Consider the following 23941-nt stretch of genomic DNA (forward strand, 5'->3'; position numbering starts at 1 on the left):
GCAATTGAAATAAGTATTTATTGTATAAAAATACAGTAATATTTATTTGTCAGTCCAAATGTAGCTTTGAGGTCACATGACTGACATGAGCATCCTTAAGGAACACAAAGCGAGGCGAGGACGGTTACTGTCAATTTGGGACACCTTTTAAAACATCCAATAAACTTTAAAATAGTGCATACTTGCCAACCCTCCCGGTAACAACACACAACAACAGCAGTCACCTTTTCGTCTACAGCAGGGGTAGGGAACCTATGGCTCTAGAGCCAGATGTGGCTCTTTAGATGACTGCATCTGGCTCTCAGATAAACCTTAGCTGACATTGTTTATCACGATAATTCCGCTGGTAATCACAGTGTCAAAAATAACGTTCAAAATATAAAACATTTTCATCCATCCATCCGGTTTCTACCGCACCTGTTCAAGAAGTCGCATAAATGGTAAGAAGTATTTCATTTATTTTTGGTTAACCTCAGAATAACAATGTTATTAAAAAGAATAAGAGACTTATTGTACTCTAAAAATGTTGGTCTTTCTTAAAAATGAACGCAAATAGTTGTAGTCAGTGTTAAAAATAAATAAATTATATGGCTCTCACGGAAATACTTTTAAAAATATTTGGCTTGCATGGCTCTCTCAGCCAAAAAGGTTCCCGACCCCTGGTCTAACGTAAAGCAGTTTGTCTGCCGTAAACAGCAATGTTGTTACACTCTTAAACAGGACAATACTGCCATCTACTGTACATGCATATGTGACAATAACGTCTACGGCTCCTCCCCTCTTAACCACGCCCCCCACCTCCCGAAATCGGAGGTCTGAATGTTGGCAAGTATGAAATAATGACAAAAACGTTTCTTCCCAAGGTGTCAAATACGCCGCGTCTGCAAATTAGGGCTTGTGTTGTGGTAAAGATGTCTCTTTTTTGGCAGAAGGCGTGGAGGTCACAGCGCGAAGCGGCTCTCCACCTCGTCGGCAATCATCTCGCCGATGGCGAGCGAGGAGGTGGCGGCGGGCGAGGGAGCGTTGCGCACGTGGAGCACCCTGCCGCCCACATCGCCCACGCCGCCGTCGAACACAAAGTCGTCCACCAGGTTGCCGTCGCGGTCCAGCGCCTGGGCACGGACCCCGGACGGACCCCTAGAGAGGCGGGGCCCAGGGTGAGAAACCTCCAAATGACGGCCGCTTCTGAATACGATCGATTAGTTCACCTGAGAACGTCGCTGGAAGAAATTTCCGGAATATATTTCTGCAGGATTTTGACCTGGGCGCCGGTGAAGATGCCTCGGTACATTTCTCCCACGCCGTACGTGATGTTCCTCAGCACCAACTTCTGAAGACCTCTACGCAACACAGCACAAGAAAATATCAGAAATACAATACGGTGTTTTGTTTAATCGGCCGTTTTACTGCCCTGTCACAAACACAGTTTGGAAACAAATAATGGCTGTACATAAATATTTACTAAATAATTCTGTGTAAATATCCCAGACTTCCTTCTCCCCAGCCACTTGGTCCAGCTTCTCCCGGGGGGTTCCAAAGTGTTCCCAGACCAGCCAGGAGACATAGTCTTCCCAACGTGTCCTGGGTCTTCCCCGTGGCCTCCTACAGGTCGGACGTGCCCTAAACACCTCCCTAGGGAGGCGTTCAGGTGGCATCCTGACCAGATGCCCGAACCACCTCATCTGGCATTTGATTTTACGGTGGAAAAACTGTCAGCTAAGTTGCCAGAATTAAAAAAATAAAATTGTACTGTTTTTCCATGAACAATATCATGAAGTAAAAATCCATGTCAATTTAACAAAAACATAAGAAGCCAGCTTTTTCTGTCAAAACCTCCGAGAAAATTTAATTTACCATAAAATGTTGTGAAATATATATATACATATATATATGTGTGTGTGCACGCATATATATATGTATACATTTGTATATATATGTGTATATATGTATATATATATATATATATATATATATATATATATATATATATATATATGGGGCGGCATATATTCAATTGAATAGACTGCAAAGACAAGAAGTTTCATGTTAGAATTGGTCAATTTTGTTATTTTTCATGTTTCAAAAAAGCTGGCACAAGTGGCAAAAAAGACTGCGAAAGTTGAATAATACTCATCAAACACTTATTTGGAACATCCCACAGGTGTGCAGGCTAATTGGCAACAGGTGGGTGCCATGATTGGCTATAAAAGCAGCTTCCATGAAAGGCTCACTCGTTCACAAACAAGGACGGGGGCGAGGGTCACCACTTTGTCGACAAATGCCTGAGCAAATTGTTTAAGAACAACATTTCTCAACCAGCTGTTGCAAGGAATTCAGGGATTTCGCCATCTACGCTACGTAATATCATCAACAGGTTCGGGGAATCTGGAGAAATCACCGCACGTAAGCAGCAAGGCTGAAAACCAACATTGAATGCCCGTGACCTTTAAACTTCGAGTCCGTACAGCATCAAAAAGCAACATCAGTGTGTAAAGGATATCACCACATGGGCTCAGGAACACTTCAGAAAACCACTGTCAGTAACTATAGTTGGTCGCTACCTCAGTAGGGGCGGCATAGCTCGGTTGGTAAAGTGGCCGTGCCAGCAACTTGAGGGTTGCAGGTTCGATTCCCGCTTGTGCCATCCTAGCCACTGCCGTTGTGTCCTTGGGCAAGACACTTTACCCACCTGCTCCCAGTGCCACCCACACTGCTTTAAATGTAACTTAGATATTGGGTTTCACTATGTAAAGCGCTTTGAGTCACTTGAGAAAAGCGCTATATAAATATAATTCACTTCACTAATTCACATTGTTAGTTTTCTGGAAAACATGCTGGAAAGTGTTCTTGTTGGCCTTTCTAAGCGTATGAAGAGAGTCTTGTTATCGGCATAGCTCGGTTGGTAGAGTGGCCGTGCCAGCAACTCGAGGGTTCCAGGTTCGATCCCCGCTTCCGCCATCCTAGTCACTGCCGTTGTGTCCTTGGGCAAGACACTTTACTCACCTGCTCCCAGTGCCACCCACACTGCTTTAAATGTAACTTAGATATTGGGTTTCACTATGTAAAGCGCTTTGAGTCACTAGAGAAAAGCGCTATATAAATATAATTCACTTCACTAATTCACATTGTTAGTTTTCTGGAAAACATGCTGGAAAGTGTTCTTGTTGGCCTTTCTAAGCGTATGAAGAGAGTCTTGTTATCGGCATAGCTCGGTTGGTAGAGTGGCCGTGCCAGCAACTCGAGGGTTCCAGGTTCGATCCCCGCTTCCGCCATCCTAGTCACTGCCGTTGTGTCCTTGGGCAAGACACTTTACTCACCTGCTCCCAGTGCCACCCACACTGCTTTAAATGTAACTTAGATATTGGGTTTCACTATGTAAAGCGCTTTGAGTCACTAGAGAAAAGCGCTATATAAATATAATTCACTTCACTAATTCACATTGTTAGTTTTCTGGAAAACATGCTGGAAAGTGTTCTTGTTGGCCTTTCTAAACGTATGGAGAGAGTCTTGTTATCGGTATAGCTCGGTTGGTAGAGTGGCCGTGCCAGCAACTCCAGGGTTCCAGGTTCGATCCCCGCTTCCGCCATCCTAGTCACTGCCGTTGTGTCCTTGGGCAAGACACTTTACCCACCTGCTCCCAGTGCCACCCACACTGGTTTAAATGTAACTTAGATATTGGGTTTCACTATGTAAAGCGCTTTGAGTCACTTGAGAAAAGCGCTATATAAATATAATTCACTTCACGTCACAAGGGTTGTGCTTTTTCTTTGGCTTTTGCTGCTTTAAAGTAAGCTGCAAGTGATGGCAGGGAGGAAAGTGTGATGATAACCACAGCAGCAGAAATGGAAGCTATGAGCAATGGCGACAAAGCGCCACTAGGGGTCAGCGTGGCGAGTAGTGTGACCGGATCTCTTTTGGGGTCAGCGGGGGTCCCTAATGTTGTGGCCGACGGGAGCGCGGTTCTGACCTGAAGGAGAGGGCGTCGGCCATGTCCCTCACGTTGACGTCGTAGACCTTGTAGCCTTCCCTCTTGAAGGCCAGCACAGCGTTGGGGCCCAGCCAGATGCTGCCGTCCATACGCGGCGTGAAGTGGACCCCCAGGAAGGGGAAGCGGGGGTCGGGCACCTGGAACACACGCCATGACATCATCATGAACGGTCATTGCCTAATTATCTTTATCTAATTGCACTTGTTTACCATAACTATTTGTGCAAAATGATCATTTATCACATTTATTTCTGGTTATATAAACAAATATAAATAAATATATCATCAAAAGGTTCAGAGAATCTGGAGAAATCACTCCAAGTAAGCGGCATGGCCGGAAACCAACATTGAATGACCAGGACCTTCCATCCCTCAAAAACCGACATCAAGCTCTAAAGGATATCACCACATGGGCTCAGGAACACTTCAGAAAACCACTGTCACTAAATACAGTTGGTCGCTACATCTGTAAGTGCAAGTTAAAGCTCTATTATGCAAAGCCAAAGCCATTTATCAACAACATCCAGAAACGCCGCCGGCTTCTCTGGGCCCGAGATCATCTAAGATGGACTGATGCAAAGTGGAAAAGTGTTGTGTAGTCTCAGTTTTGTCAGGAAAAAACACTGACAAAACTGCTTGTAACTTCCGTTAGGAATTTTTTGATTGATTGATACTTTTATTAGTAGATTGCACAGTACAGTACATATTCCGTACGATTGACCACTAAATGGTAACACCCCGATAAGTTTTTCAACTTGTTTAAGTCCACGTTAATCAATTCATGGTACAAATATATACTATCAACATAATACAGTCATCACACAAGTTCATCATCATAGTATGTACATTAAATTATTTACATTATTTACAATCCGGGGGGTGGGATGATGAGCTATGGTTGATATCAGTACTTCAGTCATCAACAATTGTATCAACAGAGAAATGTCGTAGAGACATGAAACAAAAACCTCTATGTAGGTCTGACTTAGACCTAGATTTCATACACTGACCTCCTTAGGCAAAAATCAACAGGAAGTTGGCAAAAACCGCTTCAAAACAAAAGTTTCCTAAAAAAATGTCATTTTTGCCTCTTTGAGCTGTAATTTGACCCCCTTAAAATACTTCAAAACTCACCAAACTGGACACACACATCAGGACTGGTGAAAATTGCGATCTGATAAAAAAACTAAAACCCCAAAACTCAAAATTGCGCTCTAGCACACCCTAGGAATAAAACACAGACAAAACTGCTCTTGGGAAGAAAACACAGACAAAACTGTTTGTAACTTCCGGTAGGAATGTCGTAGAGACATGAAACAAAAACCTCTATGTAGGTCTCACTTAGACCTATATTTCACTTATTGACATCCTTCAGCAAAAATCAATAGAAAATTGTCTTCAAAAGAAAAGTTTTGAAAAAAAACCATCACCTTTTTTCAAACATTATCTCCTCTGAGCGCGTTTGTTGTGTCGGCTTCAAACTGGCACAGGACAGAGATTGAACCCTTCTGATTCAAAGTTTTTCTAACTGCTCCGGTTTTGATTTTACGAGCCTTCAAAGAACCGCTGCGCTGCTGCCGTCTCAAGATGGCCGCTAAAAAGCAGGAAGCACCAGCGTGACCACACAATGCAGAGAAGGTAGGTAATGTGCAGGTAAATATATGTTGTCTGGGTGATGGCAGGAAGCACCAGGTTGACTCCAGGATACAGAGAAGGTAGGTAATGTGCGGGTAAAGATATGTTGACTGGGTGAAAGAAGGAGGCACCAGGTTGACTCCAGGATACAGAGAAGGTAGGTAACGTGCAGGTAAATATATGTTGTCTGGGTGATGGCAGGAAGCACCAGGTTGACTCCAGGATACAGAGAAGGTAGGTAATGTGCGGGTAAAGATATGTTGACTGGGTGAAAGAAGGAGGCACCAGGTTGACTCCAGGATACAGAGAAGGTAGGTAATGTGCAGGTAAAGATATGTTGTCTGGGTGATGGCAGGAAGCACCAGCGTGTATGGGTGACAGAAAGAAGCACCAGTGTGACCCCAGGATGCAGGGAAGGTAGGTAAAGTGCAGGTAAAGATATGTTGACTGGGTGAAAGAAGGAGGCACTAGTTTGACTCCAGGATACAGAGAAGGTAGGTAACATGCAGGTAAATATATGTTGTCTGGGTGATGGCAGGAAGCACCAGGGTGACTCCAGGATACAGAGAAGGTAGGTAATGTGCGGGTAAAGATATGTTGTCTGGGTGAAAGAAGGAGGCACCAGTTGACTCCAGGATGCAGAGAAGGTAGGTAATGTGCAGGTAAATATATGTTGTCTGGGTGATGGCAGGAAGCACCAGCATGTATGGGTGACAGAAAGAAGCACCAGTGTGACCCCAGGATGCAGGGAAGGTAGGTAATGTGCAGGTAAAAATATGTTGAATGGGTAAAGGCAGGAAACACCAGCAAAAGTCGGTCCCGTCCATCGCTGCTTGCAGCTTTAATTTTCTCTTGAAACGCAAATGTTCGCAGCAGAGGAGAGTGATCAAAAACAGGAGCGTGGTTGGTGTACTTACCGGGTAGATGTTGCCTTTGACCAGGTGGTGTTTCTCAGGCCTCAGGACCAGATAGTCGCCTCTAAAAGGAACAATCCTCGGCTCCCGACTGCAGCCGGAAATCTGGGACAGGCGGTCCGAGTAGAGACCGCCGCAGGTCAACACGTAGCGGCAACGCACCTCGCTGCCCTGATGGAGAGTTGGCATGCACACAAAATATGAATGAAGCAAAAGCATCAGGAATATATAAACCTCGAAAGCAGTCAAGTTGTCACCTTGTGTGAATGCTAAATAAAACCAGAACACAACAAATCCTTTTCAAATTATATTCAATTGAATAGACTGCAAAGACAAGACATTTCATGTTAGAATTGGTCAATGTTATTTTTCATGATTCAAAAAAGCTGGCACGAGTGGCAAAAAAGACTGAGAACGTTGAAGAATGCTCATCAAACACTTATTGGGAACATCCCACAGGTGTGCAGGCTAATTGGGAACAGGTGGGTGCCATGATTGGCTATAAAAGCAGCTTCCATGAAATGCTCACAAATGTCAACAAATGCCTGAGCAAATTGTTTAAGAACAACATTTCTCAACCAGCTATTGCAAGGAATTCAGGGATTTCGCCATCTACGCTCCGTAATATCATCAATAGGTTCGGAGAATCTGGAGAAATCACCGCACGTAAGCAGCAAGGCTGAAAACCAACATTGAATGCCCGTGACCTTTAAACTTTGAGTCCGTACAGCATCAAAAAGCAACATTAGCGTGTAAAGGATATCACCACATGGGCTCAGGAACACTTCAGAAAACCACTGTCAGTAACTATAGTTGGTCGCTACATCTGTAGGGGCGGTATAGCTCGGTTGGTAGAGTGGGTTGCAGGTTTGATTCCAGCTTCTGCCATCCTAGTTTTGTATTGTATCGTATTATACAGAATTGCTTATTATTTTTATTGGATAGTAGTCTGTTTATTTCAATTGTTGGTTTTTCCTTTATTACCTCTTACGTCATTTATTTCACCTCATATTGTTCCCACTACCGCACCTTAAGTTGGAGTTTTTAATCTCGTTATATCCAAATATAATGATAATAAAGTTCATTCTATTCTATTCTAGTCACTGCCGTTGTGTCCTTGGGCAAGAGACTTTACCCACCTGCTCCCAGTGCCACCCACACTGGTTTAAATGTAACATAGATATTGGGTTACACTATGTAAAGCGCTTTGAGTCACTAGAGAAAAGTGCTATATAAATATAATTCACTTCACTTCACTGTAGGTGCAAGTTAAAACTCTAATATGCAAAGCCAAAGTCATTTATCAACAACACCCGGAAACGCCGCCGGCATTGCTGGGCCCGAGATCATCTAAGATGGACTGATGCAAAGTGTAAAAGTGTTCTGTGGTCTGACGAGTCCACATTTTAAATATTTTTTTGGAAACTGTGGATGTTGTGTCCTTTGGAACAAAGAGGAAAAGAACCAACCGGATTGTTCTAGGCGCAAAGTGTAAAAGCCAGCATGTGTGATGGTATGGGGGTGCATTAGTGCCCAAGGCATGGGTAACTTACACATCTGTGGAGGCACCATTAATGCTGAAAGGTACATACAGGTTTTGGAACAACATATGTTGCCATCCAAGCAACGTCATCATGGACGCCCCTGCTTATTTCAGCAAGACAATGCCAAGCCACGTTTTACAACCGCATTGCTTCATAGTAAAAGAGTGCGGGTACTAGACTGGCCTACTAGTCCAGACCTGAATAAAATACCACAACGGAAACCCCGGACTGTTGAAGGACTGAAGCTCTACATAAAACAAGAATGGGAAAGAATTCCACTTTCAAAGCTTCAACAATTAGTTTCCTCAGTTCCCAAACGTTTATTGAGTGTTGTTAAAAGAAAAGGTGATGTAACACAGTGGTGAACATGCCCTTTCCCAACTACTTTGGCACGTGTTGCAGCCATGAAATTCTAAGTTAATTATTATTTGCAAAACATAACAAAGTTTACCAATTTGAACGTTAAGTATCTTGTCTTTGTAGTTTATTCAATTGAATACAAGTTGAAAAGGATTTGTCTTTTTATTTAGCTTTCACACAAGGTGACAACTTTACTTCTTTGGTATGCTGGGATGTAACATCACCTTCTTGTCTTTGATGGCAATTGGATATTTGAGTCCTGAAAATGATGAGAAACATGTTGAACTCTCAAAAAGAATGACTTTCATGCTGTGACAGGTTGTTGCCACGGCAACAGGTGGCGCTCTCACCACCAACCTGAACACCTCCTCAGCCAATCAGAAGCCAGATGAAGAAAGTCATTTCAGGAAAAGTACACATCATCATCATCATCATCATCATCATGTTGGATACAACTTTATACAAACAATGTATGTAACATCATCATTTATCATCATATATTTGTACACAATTAGTGATCATTTATTACACTATAATTATATATTTGTATAAAAAAATGTATGTATCTTTAACGATAATCATATATTTATCAACTATTTATTTGACAAGATAATTTATTACATTTCTAATTATATATTTGTAAAAACAAATTAATTTATCTTTAATGATAATCACATATTTGTCAACAATGTATGTAAAATTATCATTTATAATTATATATTTGTATAAAATGTGTGTAACAAATTAATTTATCTCAAATGATAATCACATATTTGTCTACAATTTAAGCAACATGCCCTGCGATGAGGTGGCGACTTGTCCAGGGCGTACACCGCCTTCCGCCCGATTGTAGCTGAGATAGTCACCAGCGGCCCCCGCGACCCCAAAGGGAATAAGCGGTAGGAAATGGATGGATGGATTTATGCAACATGATCATTTATAATTAAATATTAGTATAACAAATTAATGTATCTTTAATGATAATCATATATTTGTCAATTTATGTAACATGATCATTTATAATTATATATTTGTATGAGAAAATTAATGTAATTTTGATGATAATCATATATTTGCTTACAATTTATGTAAAGTGATCATTTATAATTATATATTTGTGTAAAATTTGTGTAACAAATTAATTTATCTTCAATGATGATCACATATTTGTCTACAATTTATGTAACATGATCATTTATTACATTTATAATTATATATTTGTAAAGCAAATTAATGTATCTTTAATGATAATCAAATATTTGTCAGCAATTTATGTAGTGATCATTTATAATTATATATTTGTAAAAAAATGTGTAATAAATTCATGTATATTTAATGATGATCATATATTTGTCAATTTATGTAACATGAACATGATCATTTTTAATGATATATTTGTATAAAATGTGTGTAAAAAAATATCTATCTTCAATGAAGATCACATATTTGCCTACAATTTATGTAACATGATCATTTATTACATGTATAATTATATATTTGTAAAGCAAATTAATGTATCTTTGATGATAATCATATATTTGTCAACAATTTATGTAAAGTGAACATTTAGAATTAGATATTTGCAAAAAAATGTGTAATAAATTAATGTATCTTTAATGATGATCACATATTTGTTTACAATTTATGTAACATAATTATATATTTGTAAAAAATGTGTAAAAAATTATGTATCTTTAATGATAGTCAGATATCTGTCAACAATTTATGTAACATAATTATATATTTGTAAAAAAATGTGTAAAAAATTATCTATAATGATAGTCAGATATTTGTCAACAATGTATGTAACATGATCATTTATAATTATATATTTGTATAAAATGTGTGTAACAAATTCATTTATCTTCAATGATGATCACATATTTGTCTACAATTTATGTAACGTGATTATTTATTATATTTATAATTATGTGTTTTCATAACAAATTAATATATCTTTCTATCTGTGTTGGCCCTGCGATGAGGTGGCGACTTGTCCAGGGTGTACCCCGCCTTCCGCCCGATTGTAGCTGAGATAGGCGCCAGCGCCCCCCAACGGGAATAAGCGTCAGAAAATGGATGGATGGATTTATGATAATCATATTTGTCTACACTTTGTCATGTGATCATTTATAATTATATATTTGTGTAAAATGTAACAAATTAATACATCTTCAATGATGATCACATATTTGTCTACAATTTATGTAACATAATTATATAAAAATGTATGTATCTTTAAAGATAGTCAGATATTTGTCAACAATTTATGTAACATAATCATTTATAATCATATATTTGTGTAAAATGTGTGTAACAAATAAATACATCTTCAATGGTGAGCACATATTTGTCAACAATTTATGTAATATGATCATTTATAATTATATATTTGTAAAACATTTGTAATAAATTAATGTCTCTTTAATAATAATCACACACTTGTCTACAATTTATGTAACACGAGTATTTATAATTATATATTTGTAAAAAATGTGTAACAAATTAATGTATCTTTAATTATAGTCAGATATTTGTCAACAATTTATGTAACATGATCATTTATAATTATATATTTGTATAAAATGTGTGTAACAAATTAATTCATCTTCAATGATGATCACATATTTGACAACAATTTATGTAACGTGATCATTTATTACATTTATAATTATATATTTTTATAGCAAATTCATGTTTCTTTAATGACAATCATATATTTTTCAACAATTTAAGTAAAGTGATCATTTAGAATTATATGTTTGTGTAACAAATTCATGTATCTTTAATGATAATTATATATTTGCCTACAATTTATGTAAAGTGATCATTTATTACATTTATAATTATATATTTGTGTTAAATTTGTGTAACAAATTAATTAATCCTCAATGAAGATCACATATTTGTCTACAATTTATGTAAAATGATCATTTATTACATGTATAATTATATATTTGTACAGCAAATTAATGTATCTTTAATGATAATCACATATTTGTCATCATTTATAATTATATATTTCTGTAAAATGTGTGCAACAAATTAATGTATCTTCAATGATGATCGCATATTTGTTTACAATTTATGCAACATGATAATTTATAATCATATATTTGTATTCATGATCATTAATCACATTTATGAATTGCGTAGAATTGGTGTAAAATGATCACATTTGCTCAAGTGTACATTTTAGTAAATAACTTGTGCAACACGGTCACTTATAATAATAATATATTTGTGTTTAACTTGTGTAATATTATCATAAAGACATATTTGTATAAAATGTACATTATTTCACTGATTGGCCGGGAGGAATCAGGTGATGATGTTTCATAAGGAAGATGCTCACCTTCAGCGCCCCCTGCTGGGCTCTCTTTGAGGGCGGAGCTGACTTCATACTGACTCACCTTCAGCGCCCCCTGCTGGGCTCTCTTTGAGGGCGGAGCTGACTTCATACTGACTCACCTTCAGCGCCCCCTGCTGGGCTCTCTTTGAGGGCGGAGATGTGGCTGACTTCATACTGACTCACCTTCAGCGCCCCCTGCTGGGCTCTCTTTGAGGGCGGAGCTGACTTCATACTGACTCACCTTCAGCGCCCCCTGCTGGGCTCTCTTTGAGGGCGGAGATGTGGCTGACTTCATACTGACTCACCTTCAGCGCCCCCTGCTGGGCTCTCTTTGAGGGCGGAGCTGACTTCATACTGACTCACCTTCAGCGCCCCCTGCTGGGCTCTCTTTGAGGGCGGAGATGTGGCTGACTTCATACTGACTCACCTTCAGCGCCCCCTGCTGGGCTCTCTTTGAGGGCGGAGATGTCGCTGACTTCATACTGACTCACCTTCAGCGCCCCCTGCTGGGCTCTCTTTGAGGGCGGAGCTGACTTCATACTGACTCACCTTCAGCGCCCCCTGCTGGGCTCTCTTTGAGGGCGGAGATGTCGCTGACTTCATACTGAGTCCGCACTTTGCCCCCCGCCTCTTCAAAGTCTTGGCCGTATCGCAGCGCCACCTGCCTCCAGTCCACGATGCCAGTGTGGGGCGAGTCCAGCGCCATGATACCCTGCCGTGATATCATGACATCGTGATGGTCCGGCTCGCACCATCACACCCTACTATGATATCATAATAGACGTCATGGGAATAGTATGATACCAACATCGTATGATATCACAATGGTCTGATAGTATAATACTATGAGGTGATGATATCCTGATGGTATGATAGTAGAAAATAGTATGATACCTTGATCGTATGATACTATTATATTACGATATGATAGTATATGATGTATTGATAGTATGATACTATGAATGGTATGACACAATGATAGTATGATACCATGTCTTTCCATTATAATATGATACCAGTATGACTATTATGTTATGATACCATGATTTGACCAGAGTATGATGTTATGACAGTATGACACAATGATAGTATGATAACATTATGTGTGATACCATCATGGTATGATACCATGATGCCATGAAAGTATGATACCATCATATTGTAATGCTATTATGATGCAATGATGTGATGATCAAATGTTAGTATGATACCATGATGTTATGATAGTTTGACACAATGATAGTATGATAACATCACGGTATGATACCGTGATGTTAAGATAGTATCATGCCATCATATTGTAATGCTATTATGATGCAATGATCAAATTTAAGTATGATACCATGATGTTATGATAGTTTGACACATTATGTATGATACCATCATGGTATGATACCGTGATGTTAAGATAGTATCATGCCATCATATTGCAATGCTATTATGATGTGATGATCAAATGTTAGTATGATACCATGATGTTATAATAGTATGACACAATGATAGTATGATACCATCATGGTATGATACCGTGATGTTAAGATAGAATGATGCCATGAAAGTATGATACCACCATACCATCATGGTGTACCATGATAATATGATGCCATGATATCATGATGGTCTTATACCATGGCATAATGGTATGATACCATGCCATGAAGGTATCATACCATCATAGCCTGATACCATGACAATCTGATGCTGCCATGGTACACTAGAATGATATCAAGATGTATGACGCCTTGATGGTATGCTACCATACCATCGTGTTATGGTATCATACGATACCATTGTATTATGTTATGCTATGATACAATGATGTTATGATCAAATGATAGTATGATACCATGATGTTATGATAGTATGACACAATGATAGTATGTACTATGATGTATGACGCCATGATGGTTTGATACCACTATGATACAATGTTATGATTAAATGATAGTATGATGCGCACAACCCCAAAAGGGAATAAGCGGTAGAAAATGGATGGATGGATGATACAATGATGTTATGATAGTACGACACAATGATAGTATGTACAATGATGTATGACGCCATGATGGTTTGATACCACTATGATACAATGTTATGATTAAATGATAGTATGATGCGCACAACCCCAAAAGGGAATAAGCGGTAGAAAATGGATGGATGGATGATACAATGATGTTATGATAGTACGACACAATGATAGTATGTACAATGATGTATGACGCTATGATGGTTTGATACCATTATATTATGCTACGCTATTATGATACAATGATCAAAGGATAGTATGATACCATGATGTTATGATAGTATGTACTATGATGTATGACGCCATGATGGTTTGATACCATTATGCTATGATACAATGATGTTATGATCAAATGTCAGTGTGATACCATGATGTTATGATAGTATTTATAATGACATGACGCCATGATCAAATGATAGTATGATACCATGATGTTATGATAATATGTACAATCATGTATGACACCATAATGGTTTGATACCATTATATTATGATACAATGTTAGGATCAAATGATAGTATGATACCATGATGTTATGATAGTATGCACTATGATGTATGACGCCATGATGGTTTGATACCATTATATTATGATACGATGTTATGATCAAATGATAGTATGATACCATGATGTTATGATAGTACGACACAATGATAGTATGTACTATGATGTATGATGATGTGATGGTTTGATACCATTATATTATGATACCATGATGTTATGATCAAATGATAGTATGATACCATGATGTTATGATCAAATGATAGTATGATACCATGTTGTTATGATAGTATAACGCCATGATGGTTTGATACCATTATATTATGATACGATGTTATGATCAAATGATAGTATGATACCATGATGTTATGATAGTATGCACTATGATGTATGACGCCATGATGGTTTGATACCATTATATTATGATACGATGTTATGATCAAATGATAGTATGATACCATGATGTTATGATAGTACGACACAATGATAGTATGTACTATGATGTATGATGATGTGATGGTTTGATACCATTATATTATGATACCATGATGTTATGATCAAATGATAGTATGATACCATGATGTTATGATCAAATGATAGTATGATACCATGTTGTTATGATAGTATAACGCCATAATGGTTTGATACCATTATATTATGATACAATGTTATGATCAAATGATAGTATGATACCATGTTGTTATGATAGTATTTATGATGTATGACGCCATGATGGTTTGATACCATTATATTATGATACGATGTTATGATCAAATGATAGTATGATACCATGATGTTATGATAGTACGACACAATGATAGTATGTACTATGATGTATGATGATGTGATGGTTTGATACCATTATATTATGATACCATGATGTTATGATCAAATGATAGTATGATACCATGATGTTATGATAGTATGACGCCATAATGGTTTGATACCATTATATTATGATACAATGTTAGGATCAAATGATAGTATGATACCATGATGTTATGATAGTATGCACTATGATGTATGACGCCATGATGGTTTGATACCATTATATTATGATACAATGATATTATGATCAAATGATAGTAGGATACCATGATGTTGATAGTATGATACAATGATAGTTTAAACTATGATGTATGACGCTGTGATGGTTTGATATCATTATATTATGATACAATGTTATGATCAAATGATAGTATGATACCATGATGTTATGATATTATGACGCCATAATGGTTTGATACCATTATATTATGATACAATGTTATGATCAAATGATAGTATGATACCATGTTATGATAGTATGATACAATGATAGTATGTAATATGATGTATGACACCATGATGGTTTGATACCATATTATAATACAATGATGTTATGATCAAATGACAGTATGATACCATGATGTGATGATAGTAGGTACTATTATGGATGACGCCATGATGGTTTGATACCATTATATTATGATACAATGTTATTATCAAATGATAGTATGATACCATAATGTTATGATAGTATGATACAATGATAGTATGTACCATGATGTATGACACCATGATGGTTTGATACCACTATATTATGATACAATGTTATGATCAAATGATAGTATGACGCCATGATGTTATGATAGTATGTACAATGATGTATGACGCCATGATGGTCTGATACCATATTATGATACAATGATGCTATGACCAAATGACAGTATGATACCATGTACTATTATGGATGACGCCATGATGGTTTGATAACATTATATTATGTTATGCTATCATGATACACTGATGTTATGACCAAATGACAGTTTGATACCATGATGTTGTGATAATACGACACAATGATAGTATGTACTACGATGCCATAATGGTATGATACCATGATACTGTAACAGTATGACGCCACATCAGTATGATATACCATAATAATAATATGATACCACTATGGTTTGATACCATCAAAGCATGATACTATGATACAATGCACGATGGTATGAAACTATAACGCTACGATACCATGATGTCAGAATCCCGATATCATCATGTAATTGTGTGTCTTACCCTGCAAAAAGGTTCTCGCTCTCGGATCCCTTTGGCGTCCACGATGCTGAGGCCAGGAACATTGTTCTTCTGTCCTCGCTCGTACAAAGCTTGCAAGCGGGGTATTTCTTCTTGCTCCACGGCCACAATAAGCTACACACACACACACACACACACACACACACACACACACAAGGCGTCACATAAAACAGAGTTGGTTGTTTGGACTCAGACGCACTTTTCCACATTTCTTGTACGGCAGCCCCTTTTTGTCACAATAGTCGTAGGCCAGTGAGGCTCCTCGAACACACAGACGAGCTTTAAGAGATCCCGGCGTGTAGTAAATGCCGCTGTGGATCACACCGCTGTTGTGGCCGCTCTGGTGGACGGCTGCGGTTGAAGAAAAATAAAGAAAAAAAGGTTAGAACAACAAAATACAAACACTGTTTCCATATGAGTTGGTCAATTGTGTTAGATGTAAATATAAACAGAATACAATGATTTGCAAATCCTTTTCAAGCCATATTCAGTTGAATATGCTACAAAGACAATTTATATTTTTTTGCAAATAATAATTAACTTAGAATTTCATGGCTGCAACACGTGCCAAAGTAGTTGGGAAAGGGCATGTTCACCACTGTGTTACATCACCTTTTCTTTTAACAACACTCAATAAACGTTTGGGAACTGAGGAAACTAATTGTTGAAGCTTTGAAAGTGGAATTCTTTCCCATTCTTGTTTTATGTAGAGCTTCAGTCCTTCAACAGTCCGGGGTCTCCGCTGTCCTATTTTACGCTTCATAATGCGCCACACATTTTCCATGGGAGACAGGTCTGGACTGCAGGCGGGCCAGGAAAGTACCCGCACTCTTTTTTTTATGAAGCCACGCTGTTGTAACATGTGCTGAATGTGGCTTGGCATTGTCTTGCTGAAATAAGCAGGGGCGTCCATGAAAAAGACAGCAGCATATGCTGTTCCAAAACCTGTTTGTACCTTTCAGCATTAATGGTGCCTTCTCAGATGTGTAAGTTACCCATGCCTTGGGCACTAATGCACCCCAATACCATCACACATGCTGGCTTTTACACTTTGCGTCGATAACAGTCTGGATGGTTCGCTTCCCCTTTGGTCCAGATGACACGATGTGGAATATTTCAAAAAACAATATAAAATGTGGACTCGTCAGACCACAGAACACTTTTCCACTTTACATCAGTCCATCTTAGATGATCTCGGGCCCAGAGAAGCCGGCGGCGTTTCTGGATGTTGTTGATAAATGGATTTTGCTTTGCATAGTAGAGCTTTAACTTGCACTTACAGATGTAGCGACCAACTGTATTTAGTGACAGTGGTTTTATGAAGTGTTCCTGAGCCCATGTGGTGATATCCTTTAGAGATTGATGTCAGTTTTTGATACAGTGCCGTCTGAGGGATGGAAGGTCACGGTCATTCAATGTTGGTTTCCGGCCATGCCGCTTACGTGGAGTGATTTCTCCAGATTGTCTGAACCTTTTGATGATATTATGGAGCGTAGATGTTGAAATCCCAGACTTTCTTGCAATGTCACTTTGAGAAAGGTTGTTCTTAAACTGTTTGACTATTTGCTCACGCAGTTGTGGACAAAGGGGTGTACCTCGCCCCATCCTTTCTTGTGAAACATTTTTGGGAAGCTGTTTTTATAGCCAATCATGGCACCCACCTGTTCCCAATTAGCCTGCACACCTGTGGGATGTTACACATAAGTGTTTGATGAGCATTCCTCAACTTTATCAGTATTTATTGCCAACTTCTTTGTCACGTGTTGCTGGCATCAAATTCTAAAGTTAATGATTATTTAAAAACATCAAATATGTTGTCTTTGTAGCATATTCAACTGAATATGGCTTGAAAAGGATTTGCTAATCATTGTATTCTGTTTATATTTACATCTAACACAAAGTCCAAAACCAACGTGTTGTCTTCTTCTTCCACTTGAAATAACTCACAAAGTTCCTTTTCCTTCTCCAGCAGGATGAAGTTGAGCGCAGGATGTCGCAGGATGAGCTCCCTGGCCGTGGCCAAGCCCACGATGCCGCCGCCCACCAGCGCCACGTCGTACGAAGCACTGGAAAACAAAACGTTCCGTTTTCATGGTTTGTGTACCTTTCAATAAATCGTTTTTGTACGCCGTGCGGACACTCGGACGTCACGTTTGAGGCCAGGAGTTCAACGTCCTGTCGTACGACGACGCGACCTTTGAAACGGACGCCTGTCCGTCAATAATATTCATTTTATATCCGTCTGACATGATTATGATGATGACATTGGAAACATAATCGGAAGGAAGTCTGACACAAACATCAAATATTCAAGCATGGGATAAAAAACCTTCACTTTTAGTTTGGGGACAGAACAGCGGAAAGAACTGCAAAAAAGTTGAAAATGGGCAAATAAAATCAAATCGTAGGAACACACTAAATCAGGGGTGTCCAAACTTTTTCCACCGATGGCCGCACACTGAAAAATCAAAACAAGCAGGGGATGTTTTGATATTTTTTATTTAAAAAAACAATTCATGTATAAAAAATATACATTTAGGCCTCCACTCAGGCTTGATCCCATGGACCAGAAAGGGTTTTGGTCCAAAAAATATTAAAATGTGTCATTATTCAGTATTATTATTATTCAAGTTTTAAATCTCTAGATCACCATTAGGTCCATTTGTCAATATAACATTTTTAAATATTTAAGTTGTAAGCCCTTTTTGTCAAAGAAAACCCTGTTTTTTGATGGAAAAAACACAAAATATGCAATATTTCACCCAATAAAATTTTTAAGTGAAATATGTGAGAATATATAATAATTGGAGCCTTAAAAAGGTCATTAACTCATAATGTTTTAGTTCATTATTATTTTTAAAATTAAAAAATGACACTTAAAACAAATCATACTAAAATTATTGGGGATCCAAAAGTGTCCTCCTTATTAAAGTGTCAAAAAATAAATTATACATTTTTTTTATTGTTTACTTTTAACACAATAATCTCGAGATCAACTTCAGATCTATCCGTCAATTATAAGTTTTATTGTTGTTTACGGTTTTTGTTTGTTCATTTGAGGCCCTTCTTTAAAAAAAAAGCTCAGTTTTTTATATGGCAAACACAAAATATGCAACATTTTCCCAGCAACTTGAGGGTTTCCAGGTTCGATCCCCCCTTCTGCCATCCGAGTCACTGCCGTTGTGTCCTTGGGCAAGACACATTGCCCACCTGCTCCCAGTGCCACCCTCACTGCTTTAAATGGAACTTAGATATTGGCTTTCACTATGTAAAGCGCTTTGAGTCACTAGAGAAAAAGTCCTATATAAATACAAACCCCGTTTCCATATGAGTTGGGAAATTGTGTTAGATGTAAATATAAACAGAATACAATGATTTGCAAATCCTTTTCAAGCCATATTCAGTTGAATATGCTACAAAGACAACATATTTGATGTTCAAACTCATAAACTTTATATATTTTTTGAAAATAGTCATTAACTTTAGAATATGATGCCAGCAACACGTGACAAAGAAGTTGGGAAAGGTGGCAATAAATACTAATAAAGTTGAGGGATGCTCATCAAACACTTATTTGGAACATCCCACAGGTGTGCAGGCTAATTGGGAACAGGTGGGTGCCATGATTGGCTATAAAAGCAGCTTCCCAAAAAATGCTCAGTCTTTCACAAGAAAGGATGGGGCGAGGTACACCCCTTTGTCCACAACTGTGTGAGCAAATAGTCAAACAGTTTAAGAACAACCTTTCTCAAAGTGACATTGCAAGAAATTTAGGGATTTCAACATCTACGCTCCATAATATCATCAAAAGGTTCAGAGAATCTGGAGAAATCACTCCACGTAAGCGGCATGGCCGGAAAGCAACATTGAATGACCGTGACCTTCCATCCCTCAGACGGCACTGTATCAAAAACCGACATCAATCTCTAAAGGATATCACCACATGGGCTCAGGAACACTTCAGAAAACCACTGTCACTAAATACAGTTGGTTGCTACATCTGTAAGTGTAAGTTAAAGCTCTACTATGCAAAACCAAAGCCATTTATCAACAACATCCAGAAACGCCGCCGGCTTCTCTGGGCCCGAGATCATCTAAGATGGACTGATGTAAAGTGGAAAAGTGTTCTGTGGTCTGACAAGTCCACATTTTATATTGTTTTTGGAAATATTCGACATCGTGTCATTTGGACCTATGAAGAAGCGAACCATCCAGACTGTTATCGACGCAAAGTGTAAAAGCCAGCATGTGTGATGGTATGGGGGTGCATTAGTGCCCAAGGCATGGGTAACTTACACATCTGTGAAGGCACCATTAATGCTGAAAGGTACATACAGGTTTTGGAACAACATATGCTGCCATCTAAGCGCCGTCTTTTTCATGGACGCCCCTGCTTATTTCAGCAAGACAATGCCAAGCCACATTCGACACGTGTTACAACAGTGTGGCTTCGTAAAAAAAAGAGTGTGGGTACTTTCCTGGCCCGCCTGCAGTCCAGACCTGTCTCCCATGGAAAATGTGTGGCGCATTATGAAGCGTAAAATAGGACAGCGGAGACCCCGGACTGTTGAAGGACTGAAGCTCTACATAAAACAAGAATGGGAAAGAATTCCACTTTCAAAGCTTCAACAATTAGTTTCCTCAGTTCCCAAACGTTTATTGAGTCTTGTTAAAAGAAAAGGTGATGTAACACAGTGGTGAACATGCCCTTTCCCAACTACTTTGTCACATGTTGCAGCCATGAAATTTAAGTTAATTACTATTTGAACATCAAATATGTTGTCTTTGTAGCATATTCAACTGAATATGGGTTGAAAAGGATTTGCAAATCATTGTATTCTGTTTATATTTACATCTAACACAATTTCCCAACTCATATGGAAACGGGGTTTCACTTCACTTCAATTCAATACTCTGTTTTCCTCCCACCTCCAAAGACATGCACCTGGGGATAGGCCCCTCCCACCTCCACCTGGGGATAGGTTGATTGGCAACACTAAATGGTCCCTAGTGTGTGAATGTTGTCTGTCTATCTGTGTTGGCCCTGTGATGAGCTGGCGATTTGTCCAGGGTGTACGCCGCCTTCCGCCCGAATGCAGTTCAGATAGGCTCCAGTACCCCCCGCAAGCTCAAAAGGGACAAGGGGTAGAAAATGGGTGGATGATGGATATATATATATTAAAGGCCTACTGAAAGCCACTACTAGCGACCACACAGTCTGATAGTTTATATATCAATGATGAAATATTAACATTGCAACACATGCCAATACGGCCGCTTTAGTTTACTAAATTGCAATTTTAAATTTCCCGCCAAGTATCCTGTTGAAAAAGTCGTGGAAAGATGACGAGTGCTTGTGACGTCACCGGCTAAAAGTAGTCTGTTTTTAACGCATAATTACACAGTATTTTGGACTTCTGTGTTGCTGAATCTTTTGCAATTTTTTCAATTAATAATGGAGACGTCAAAGAAGAAAGATGTAGGTGGGAAGCGGTGTATTGCGGCCGCCTTTAGCAACACAAACACAGCCGGTGTTTCATTGTTTACATTCCCTAAAGATGACGGTGAAGCTTTACTATGGAACAGAGCAATCAAGCTAACATGGTTCTCTACCACATGTCAAATAGCAGGTTTCGGTGAGAAAATGGTGGTAATAAGTCGGCTTTTACCCTAGACATGAGCGGAGCTCGTGTCGTTCCTCCTGCGGCTGTCAAAGAGGCAGCTGAGGCTCCTCCGTGGCTTCCCTCAGAGACACTGGCGGTCACCACACCCCTCCGACTTTCAGGTACGACTATATAATCTCACTAAAACACTAGTAACGCAGTCAATCAATCAATCAATCAATGTTTATTTATATAGCCCTAAATCACAAATGTCTCAAAGGGCTGCACAAGTCATTACGACTACGACATCCTCGGAAGAACCCACAAAAGGGCAAGGAAAACTCACACCCAGTGGGACGCCAGTGACAATGATGACTATGAGAACCTTAGAGAGGACCTCATATGTAAGAAACATAAAACATGTACAAAAGTGGATTTTCTAACAGTGTGTTTATTTATTTTAGTTACTTAAAACATTTTTAAATTTGGTCATAATAATATTAGTGTGTGCATAAGTACTTTTTGATCACATTCAACAATATTTCCATAACAATAACTGTGATATGAAATGCTTGTATTGCAGATAAGGGATTTTTATCAGAGTTATCCTAGTAAATGTGTCTAATAACATCTGAAATCGCTCCCAATGCCCTCGTCTTTTTTCTTCTTCTAGTCCTTCACTCTCACTTTCCTCATCCACGAATCTTTCATCCTCACTCAAATTAATGGGGAAATTGTCGCTTTCTCTCTCCGTGTCGCTCTGATTGTAAACAATGTTCAGATGTGAGGAGCTCCACAACCCGTGATGTCACGCGCACATGGTCTGCTACTTCCGGTACTGGCAAGGCTTTTTAATTAGCGACCAAAATTTGCATACTTTTTCGTCAATGTTCTCTACTAAATCCTTTCAGCAAAAATATGGCAAAATAATCAAGTATGACACATAGAATGGAGCTGCTATCCCCCTTTGAATAAAAAAATCTCATTTCAGTAGGCCTTTAATAACAAATAATAATACACGTGCAATACTTGAGCTAAATGTAATGTAATGATTTCAATATGAATGCTCCAAAAATAGTATTGCTTGTCTGCACAGGACATTATGTTCTAGAAATGTTTTCTATTACATAACTTGAAGTCTCCAGAGGGTGGAAGAACTAATGTGAAACACATGCTTGCATTCTTCGCTCTTTTTATTGCTTCTTCACAAGACACGTGACACTTTTTTTTATCCCCCCGCCGGAACAAAGTCTTGTTGTTACGTAACACGACTTGTTTGTCCATGAAAGTCGTTTAAAAGACGAGTGAAAGTGTCCGTGCAAACATCTGACAGGTGTTGCCGACATGTGATGAAAGGTGAGTTTACTTGTACTCACCTGTGCGCGCGTCTGCTGGTGACGTCATAGGACACTTTGGGCTGGCGGCGAGCAGCCGGAAAAGAGACGCTGGCCAGGACCCGAAACATGGCGGCGACGGCGTTAAAAAAGACTCCTCAGAGCGGCGTTATCATTGTGAGAAGAGGGGGGGAATGTTTTTGCGGCAATGTTCCACCTTCAGCGTAGTTTCCTCCTCCTCCTCGTGCTGGTGTCCCTGAAACTCGAGAACTTTTGCGCGCTCTCGCGATATTTCCCCGTTCTCACGCACAGCCAATAGGCGAGCGCGTTTCTTGGTGACGTCACAAATCGCGCACGAGCGGAAGTAAACAGTTTGTTTACGAAATAAAAGGTACGTCACTCGTTCTCTGACATTTTTGGTCACATTTTCGTCGAATAATACAAACGTAGAGGTTATATCTACATTTGTTTTAGGAATGAAGCTGTTGGCGAGGACTGTGCGGTGTGCTTTGAAGCAGAGAGAGCCGGACCGCAGACACTTCTGGGCCTGGCTCAATGCTGTTTTCAACAAGTACAATATCTCTTATTTACACTCATAACGTCACC

General features: G+C 38.9%; 2 protein-coding genes across 2 annotated transcripts in view; one reads left to right on the top strand and one right to left on the bottom strand.

Moving 5' to 3' along the window:
- On the bottom strand, positions 1–23623 carry l2hgdh (L-2-hydroxyglutarate dehydrogenase). The gene is made up of 10 exons (XM_061893961.1): positions 23378–23623; positions 18346–18464; positions 16598–16749; positions 16381–16512; positions 12342–12504; positions 8665–8699; positions 6540–6707; positions 3968–4125; positions 1209–1340; positions 1–1137 (listed from the first exon to the last, which is right to left on the bottom strand). Exons 1-10 carry the CDS (start codon positions 23464–23466, stop codon positions 942–944), a joined length of 1344 nt encoding a protein of 447 aa, XP_061749945.1. The 5' UTR covers positions 23467–23623; the 3' UTR covers positions 1–941.
- The window catches only part of dmac2l (distal membrane arm assembly component 2 like), a 10139-nt gene continuing 9686 nt past the window's right edge, over positions 23489–23941 (top strand). The window contains exons 1-2 of the mRNA XM_061893962.1: positions 23489–23726; positions 23810–23906. Coding sequence (XP_061749946.1) covers positions 23812–23906 — 95 coding nt within the window. The 5' untranslated portion in view covers positions 23489–23726; positions 23810–23811. The remainder of the gene's footprint in view (positions 23727–23809; positions 23907–23941) is intronic.

Source organism: Nerophis ophidion, linkage group LG03 (genome assembly GCF_033978795.1).
Source record: "Nerophis ophidion isolate RoL-2023_Sa linkage group LG03, RoL_Noph_v1.0, whole genome shotgun sequence".
Lineage (NCBI taxonomy): Eukaryota > Metazoa > Chordata > Actinopteri > Syngnathiformes > Syngnathidae > Nerophis > Nerophis ophidion.